Consider the following 8,745-nt stretch of genomic DNA (forward strand, 5'->3'; position numbering starts at 1 on the left):
TGCTTATTGGTCCAGTTGTGAGGATTTTTGTTTTCTTTATGTTGAGGTGTAATCCATACTGAAGGCTGTGGTCTTTGATCTTCATCAGTAAGTGCTTTAAGTCCTCTTCACTTTGAGCAAGCAAGGTTGTGTCATCAGCATAACGCCTGTTGTTAATGAGTCTTCCTCCAGTGCTGATGCCCCGTTCTTCCTCATATAGTCCAGCTTCTCAGATTATGTGTTCAGCATACAGATTGAATAAGTACGGTGAAAGGATACAACCCTGATGCACACCTTTCCTGACTTTGAACCACACAGTATCCCTGTATTTTGTTTGAACAACTGCCTCTTGATGTATGTACAGGTTCCTCATGAGCACAATTAAGTGTTCTAGAATTCCCGTTCTTTGCAGTGTTATCCATAATTTGTTATGAGCCACACAGTCGAATGCCTTTGCATAGTATAATCAAAAAACAAAAACAAAAAACCAAACCCATTGCTGTTGAGTCAATTCTGACTCATAGTGACCCTATGGGACAGAGTAGAACTGCCCTATAGGGTTTCCAAGGAATGCCACGTGGATTCAAACTGCCAGCCTTTTGGTTAGCAGCCGTAGCTCTTAACCACTATGCCACCAGGGTTTCCATAGTATAGTCTCATTTAAAAAGAACTTACATCATGGATAGCTAAGATACACACACACACATATATGTGAATATATATAACTCATATGTCCCGTTTGCGTAAGTAAGCAGAGGCTGGGGCTGCACAGATTATCAGTGCTTGGGGCCCTCACATGCCTTAATCTGGCCCTGTCCCTCTTAGTTGAGTCGGCTCTCACTCATTGTCTCAGGTGTGCTCCTACTCTCAGAACCAGGACTAAAAGGCCAAATTATCCACCGCAAAGGATTCCATGCCTTGCAGTCATCATTCATCCATTTGACAAATATTGGCTTTCTATATACCAGGTACTATCCTAGGTCCTGAGGACACAGTGTTGAATAAGACAAAGTCCCTGTCCTCATGGGGCTTGCTTTTGGTCTTTAGGATAGTTCTGCTTTTAGGATAGATCTTTTTATCTAGAAAATTGTTTGATTCTGTGTTCTAACTGTAAAAAAATAAGAGGGGTCAGAGAAGGGAGCTTCTCTTCTCTCATCATTTCTAGCACAACCAACTCAGGAGCAAGAGTGGTAAATTTACTTCTGGATAGGAGGAAAGGCTGTGAGACTCTGTTCTGTTCCCAGGGGCCCAGTAAAAAGGGATAATTTAATGGTAGCAGTAGAGGAGGACACAGGCCAGTCCCTGGGGCCTACGGGGTTGGGGTGGGAGGAACGTCCGGGAAGCATCTTAGAAGGAAAAATGTCCCAGGGAATTGCAGCCAAGCAGCCCTGTGTGGCACAACTTCCCCTTTTACCCCGCAGACCTTCTGGGACTGTGCTCTCCCCACCCAGGAGAACCACCACTGGGATGCTAGAGTTTGGGAGGAATGCCCATTACCGATGCATAGGCGAAGTCCAGCAAGGAGCATTTCCTTCTCCCTCAGTCGTGCTCTTGGCTGCATGAGTTGAAGCTCTGAACCAAGGCCGTGCTCCCTCTAGATGTCAAATAAATTACAGGCTAAGTAAATCTTTGTGGGCTGGCCTTGGTCCCTAACCATCGTGGGTGACAGATATCAGTTAAGGTTGTGTTCAGCGCATGTAACAGAAACTTGACTACAGTGGCTTCAGTTAGTAAGGTTTTCATTTTTCTCACATAATAGGAAGTTGAGAGAGACAGTTTAGAGCAGGAATAGCATCTTAACAACGCTTTTGTCTTCCTGCCCCATTATCTTTAATGTTTTTCTCCTCGTGGTTGCAAGATGGCTGCTGAATCCCTGGACATCAAGAAGCAGAAGGGCCAAAAGCCACCTTATGGATCTTTGTCTTTTTGTTTGGGAAGGGATCCTATAGACTTCTGCCCATATCTCATTGGCCACACTTTGTTGTTATACAGCTAGCCCCAGACTCAGAGTCATCTGGGAAATTAGATATCTTTTGTAATAAAGTTGTGTTAATTAGGATTAAGGAGTTTATGTATAATGAATAGGCAACTAGCTGTGTCTGCCACGAGGATTTTTTTTAATGTTAAAAAAAATGCTGTCCAATCTTTAAACAAAAGTTTTTAAATACGTTTGTAGAGTACAGTGTATATTTAAAATGGGCTACCTACATGTGGCACTTAATCATCAATTGTAACATAGTTACTTTGGGAAAACTCAGTTTGTGTTCTGCTGGGGACACATAATCACTGGTATAGTGCTGGTGGTGATAGGAGCATTCTCCCTCTTCTTTGATTTAATTGGTTGGAAACGACAAAAGGAGTCAGAGAGAAGTAGCTTCCGGGCCGTGTCTTCAGTGGGAGCCCACAGTCTGGCAATTTCAGTAGTGGGACAAGGCCTGGGAGAGCCAGAGGTGGGGCAGGCAGAGAATGAGAACGCAGTGCCATAAATATAGTTATATTTGTGTACCCAGTACTTGTTGATTAGGCTGTTTGTATCTGGGGATGGGAAACCATATGTTAATAGCAACCAAACATATTCATGGAAAAATACTGATGTCTTATCTGATTTTATATGATACGGATAGAGACTAACACTGTTGCCTGTTTTGTGTCAAACGTTTAAAAATGAATTTCATCACATTGACTTTTTTCCTTTCTTTTTGAAGGAAATATTATAAAGTTTACTGGCTCCCTTATTCTAGGGTAAGTGTCAGCTGGGAAATCCTAATTGGTTTCACGACATTACTATTGAAATCTCAATGGAAGTGATTTACAGGTAGCACGGGGTAGTAAAACAGTATGGATTTTGGAATTAGAAGGATTTAATCACTGGTTCTACCACTTAGATGTTATCTTGGTCAAGTTACTTACCTGTCTGAGGCCTGTTTTCTCCCGGGTCCGAGTAGATGAGGGAGTTCTACCTCCCCCTTCAGCAGGGGCTGTGAGGAAGGCACCTGATAACATACATAGCAGGCATTCAGCACTTAGCTTTGACACATTTAAAGTCACCACAATGGGCAGCATCTTGTCTTAAGTTCTAAAGTGGTTGAAGAAGGTAAAAATTGGGCATACCATATTTTTCGCAAATAACACGCCCACGTAAATAATGTGCCCACGCATATAACACGTGGAAATGATGAAATTAAGTAAAACGCTTCTGGCATAACACATGCATTATTTGTGTAAAAAACACAGTAGTGAAAATTATTTTAGAGAATCTCTTAAATTACCGCTTAGATTGAGAGATGGAGGCTGACTGGGAGAGCAAGTCACATCTCCCCCCTCATGAGTCTCCAGACATGCGCGCTCAGTGGGTGCGGCCTCACTTCTCAAACTGTTACTCATATTGTTCTCTTACCTTTCCCCCTTTTTTGCAGGGGCAGGGAATTTATTTGATGAAATTGTATATAATACTACTCTATTAAATTTACTAGTAATACTATTTTCCACTAGTATAAATAAAAACTTAACTCTTAGATGCTAAAATGATGGAGATATAATTTACATTTTTACATTTTATCCAAATACATATGTTTGTCAATCCTGTTGTAATGTAAGTCAAAGCTTGTTTGGATGATTTCCCTTTGATGCATTTTGGGCAAAGGATAAATGTATACCCTTTTCTGTAATACAGTTGCTTTGTCTAGATTCTATTCAGGGCAGAGTAAAAAGAATCACACATTTTTTGGTAAGGAACGTCTCCCATGGAAAGCGTGATACAAATCCTCCATGCCCGTGCTGTCTTTGGCTGCTCAGATAGGCTCCCCAAGGGAGGAGAGGCTTCCGGAGAGCTCCTCTCTGTCCTGTTGGTCTGGCCAGTGTCTGGCCTTTCTGCCCCCCTGCTTCTTTAGGCTGGAGACTGAAGGCCAGGAGAAGGCTCAGGACAGGATGCACCTGTGTCTGGGTTCACACAGTGGCCGTAGCTCAATCTAGTTAGGGGGAAGATCTCCACTGAGGGGTGCACAACAAGCTTCATTTCACATTTAAAAATCGAGTTTAGGTATAGTTCTTAGGAGAGCAAAAGCTTTCATATGCTGGAGATGGGAGTATAAATTGGTATAACCTTGTTGAAAAAACAGTTTGTCATTACCTAGTAAAGTTGAACAGTGTGTATACTGTCAAAGTATCCACACTGCCCTAGAGAAGCATATATTGACGTGGTCACAGCCAAGATGTGGAAGATGGGGAGCAGCATTGCCTGTAAGCAATGCCCAGCTCTGGTGGGATGGATGAGTAGATTGTGGTATGTTTATACAGTGGATGAACCACATACCACATCGAAAGAGAAGTACACGGACTAGAGATACATGCAGCGCGTGGATGCATGACAAGCGTAAGGCTGAGTAAAGGGTACACACAGTGTGATTCCACTCAAATGAAGTTCAGAAACAGGCAGAGCTAAACTCTGTTGTTTAAGGATGCATATGTAGGTGGTAAAGCTATATAGAAAAGCGAGGACATTATTATAATAAAACTCAGAATAATAATTATGTACAGAGATGAGCAGATCAGGATGAGGGAGGGTTCACGTGGGGGCTTCTGGGGTGCTGTTACTGTTCTGTTCCTTGTCTTGATATGGTTAAGCAGATTTTTTGTTATTCATTAAACTGAGTGTGTTGAACACACATGCACTAAAATATGTTATATGCATGTTTCTGTATATATTTTTCCCAATAAATATAAAAAGTTTACTATGAAAAGCTTAATGAAGAAGAATAGCTCTTGTGTTACATTTAGGTGATATACTTATGATTTTTTTCATTTATCTTTAAGAGGTTCTTTATTTTTTACATATGAAGTTCTGGCCCTGAAGAAGTCTTTGACACTAGATACTCAAGTGGTAGAAAAAGAAAAAATGAAGTCATACGTATACGTGAATACAGTGTCTTTAGATAACAGAGAAAATCATGGTAAGTTGATGGTAGAATAATCCTATTTTTGTGAAAAATGGAAGCTAGTATATTGAATTTAAAAATGAATCTATTTAAAACATCAGCTAATAAAATAAGTTCAGCTAACTCTGAGAATCACCAAACCCCATGAGAACCAAGCTCTGAAAAAATTAAGGAAAGACCAAATTTTGAATTTCCACATTGAACCCAAGGTTGCAACCCTCCTATAACAAAGTGAAGCTAAGGCCAGATGACTCTTTTAGTTTGAACCTAGAACCCCACACCTCAGTGGGGGCCCTCAGTTTGGCAAGTACAGAAACACAGTTTTGTTAGTCAGCTCAGAGATGCTTCTGGTTTAAGGGATGTATTCAGGAAAACTAAACTCATGAGACTGATTCATGTACCAACCAACTTATTTATGGAGGGGAAAATCTGTCACAAAGGCTAAAAGGCCTGTCCTTACCAGTTAGGAAGGAGCCCTGGTGGTGCAGTGGTTAAGTGGTTAAGGTCAGTGGTTTGAACCCACTGAGGGTCTCCATGGGAGAAAAATGTGGCAATCTGCTCCCATAAAGATTAAAAAAAAACCAAACCCATTGCCATCAAGTCGATTCCGACTCATAGTGACCCTATAAGACAGTTCTGTAGTACCAGTTAGGACACTCACTTTCTCAACATTAGGTCACACGGAAGCCTGACTAGTAATCACAGGTTTCCTTGATGAACGTGGAATTTTAGAGCAGAGCAGTCTTTTCCTCAGGGTACAGGTGGCCTGATGAGTCACCACACTGGACAGCTTAGCCTTGACTGTTAGGGAAGCACTTAGTCTTCCCGAGTGGGCGGTCTCGGCCCCTCCCACAATCTGTAGCTACCACCGCATTCCTACTGGTATTCATGATCACATCATCTCCTGTGTTTCAACATGCCTGTATGGTGTGTTAGCATTCCAACTGAAAAGATAACTTTGATAGCCTACAGTTTACCTGTATAGTGGGGCTTACTCTCATGAGTGAGGTATCTCCAAATTTCAGTTTGAGATGGGCTGTTTTCAAAGGGATATTTTCCTGGATATAGCTAATTCTGTGTTGCATATGAGGATTTTTGTTAGCTTTAGTTAGATAATGGCTTTTGTTATATTTTATTTTTCACTTTTTTGCCTAACTTGGAAAGCAAGCTTATTTTGGGTTCTATAGCTATGTGTTCCCATATTGTATTAATTGCATTGATAGTGACAATAAAACAGAAGAAAGGTGTTGTTTTGTGTTTCTTTGTGAAAAACAAATTTGGAATTTAGTGTATACATTTCTTTTTGAAGAAGCTAAGTATGCATTAAGAGTACACACTTACTTTCATTTAAGTTTGTAATCATTTTAGGAATCATCTACCAGGCAAGGAAAGAACTTCATAAAATAGTAAGAAAACTATTGGCAACATCAGCCAAAATATTACGGAATCCATTTGCTGGTAAGTACCAAATATTTAACTTGGAATCCTTATCAGTAATTTGAAAGTCGTTTGATGATCAACCTGAGATTTTTTTCCCATTTCTTATGCTGAGGTTTAGTGTATCTATGGGAAATTGATTGGTTAACATTGTTCTCTTGGTTTGTATTTAATCTTTTTTATTTATTGTTGTAAAAATATATATTACATGTTTGCCAATCCAGCATTTTTCAGGTGTACAACTTAGTGATATCAGTTACATTAATCACGTTGGGCAACCGTTACCCTTGATTGATATTCAATTTTCCATCACCGTAAACAGCAGCTCATTGTTTCCCAAACAGTGACACTTCTCCTTCCCTTCCTTCTCACCCTAAACTTTGGTCTCTGTACATTTGCCTACTCTTGTCATTTCATGTAAGTGAGATCATACAGTATTTGTCCTTTTGTGACTGATTAATTTCATTCACCATCAAGTTTTTAAAGTTCATCATGTAACATTAATCAGAACTTCATTTCTCTTTATGGCTGAGTAATAATCCATTGTGGATTTACCACATTTTGTTTATCCATTCATCTGCTGATGAACATTTAGGTGGCTTTCATGGCTATGGTGGCTAGTGCTGCGGTGAACATTGGTATACGTGTGTGGGTTGTATTTAATCTTAAAGGCTAAATATTTTCAACAGTTTTCTTTCTTCCATCTTCGTAGATGTATTACTGTTAGATAGTTGTAAATAAATATTGAGACTAAATAGATGCTATTCTCTTTACGAGAGTTGCAAAATTTTAAACTTGCCAGAAAATCCCTCCTATGCTTTCTCATAATGAAAGTACTGCATCAAAAATGTAGATTTCACAGACAAATCCACAGTAGCTATAAAATGGCTGACCTAATCTCTTTAAAAAGTTACCCTCATGAAAAGGTGGGAAAACTTTTCCAGATTTAAGAGAGACTGCAGAAACATAATTAAATACTGGTTTTAAGAAACAGCTCTAAAGATATTTTAGGGACAATGGGAGAAATTTAATATGGAGTTGGACTGGCTTTAGATGACTTTGCGAGTCTTTGTTAGTGTTCTTGGGTGTGATAATGACATAGTAGTTATGTAGAAGAATATAGGCTTATTTGGTGATTAAAGGGTGAAATGTCATTATGTCTGCAACTTCCTTTCAAGTAGTTTAGGAAGAAAAATACACACCCATGTGTATGTTGTTGTTGGGTGCAATCAAGTCGATTTTGACTCATAAGTGACCCCATGTGACAGAGTAGAACTGCCCAATAGGGTTTTCTTGGCTGTAATCCTTATGGAAGCAGACCATCAGGTCTTTCTCCTGTGGAGCCACTGGGTGAGTTCAAACTGCCAACATTTCGGGTAACAGCCGCACGCGTAATCTTTTATGACATCCACGACTCATTACACGTGCAAACACATGAAGCAAATAAGGCAAAATGGTAAAAGTAATTGAAGCTAGATGTGATAAGTCTATGGATGTTTATTGTACTGTTCTTTCAGTTCTTCGGTTTGATATTTTTCATAATAAAAAGTTTTTTGGGGAAAAAGCAAAAAAACACATAATGAAACAATATAGTATATAAAACGTAAGAGACACGTAGTACACGTAGCAAACTAATAGGGCAGTACTGAGAACAAGTACATCAGTTATTATCAATACCTATAAATGGATTCAACTCTTTTATTGTAGATTTCAACTATTTATAAATTATCATCTGAAATAAACGTGAGAATGAAGATGTCGTCTTGACTGTTCACATTGTCCTGTTTTCTGCAGACACCTTTAGCACGGTGGACGTGGAGGACCACGAGTGCACGGTGTGGCTGCTCCTGAGGAAGAGCATGTCGGCCGATAAGGCAGCGCGGCTGCAGGCCGTGCAGGAAATGTCCCAGGCCCACCACTGGCAAGGTAACGGTCCCCACCTGACACCCACCTGCACGAGCCATCCAGTGCTGATTTCTGGTACAAAAGAAAAGGCACTGAGAGCTTAAGTGAGGAAAAGAGTTGAGGCAATCTTAACATATAAAAAACAATTTTTTGAAAATTTAAAAACAAAGCCTCAGTGGTAAAGTAAAAAACTGCTGGCCTGCTAGCCAAATGTGTTTGGTAAGAAAACCTAAAAAGAGAGGTAGATAAGTTTGTGTAGCTTTCTCCCAGAACAACGTTTCATTTAATTAGATGTTTCCTTGGGTTAAACTCTTGGTTCCAACAGGCTTAATGTTGTGCTTGCATTTTCATTCACTTCGCAGTTAATGAACTCTGTTCAATTGCTTGCTGCACTATGCAGTTAAATTGGCTTTCACTTTGACAATCTGCTTAGCTTTAAGACTAATAATTTGTCACATGCACCTGATATGTGCATCATTTTTTTTTTTTT

At 39.8% G+C, this 8,745-nt stretch overlaps 1 protein-coding gene across 6 annotated transcripts in view; it reads left to right on the forward strand.

Moving 5' to 3' along the window:
• SERAC1 (serine active site containing 1) overlaps positions 1-8,745 on the forward strand; it is a 54,631-nt gene that overhangs the window by 16,222 nt on the left and 29,664 nt on the right. For 2 of the 6 annotated variants that reach the window (XM_004368806.2, XM_023728750.1), the window contains 4 exons: positions 2,685-2,721; positions 4,792-4,928; positions 6,282-6,371; positions 8,145-8,276. In XM_004368806.2, coding sequence (XP_004368863.2) covers positions 2,685-2,721; positions 4,792-4,928; positions 6,282-6,371; positions 8,145-8,276 — 396 coding nt within the window. The remainder of the gene's footprint in view (positions 1-2,684; positions 2,722-4,791; positions 4,929-6,281; positions 6,372-8,144; positions 8,277-8,745) is intronic. The other 4 variants (XM_023728770.1, XM_023728762.1, XM_023728744.1 and 1 more) reach the window with 3 other exon arrangements.

This window comes from Trichechus manatus, unplaced genomic scaffold (assembly GCF_000243295.1).
Source record: "Trichechus manatus latirostris isolate Lorelei unplaced genomic scaffold, TriManLat1.0 scaffold00002, whole genome shotgun sequence".
NCBI lineage: Eukaryota > Metazoa > Chordata > Mammalia > Sirenia > Trichechidae > Trichechus > Trichechus manatus.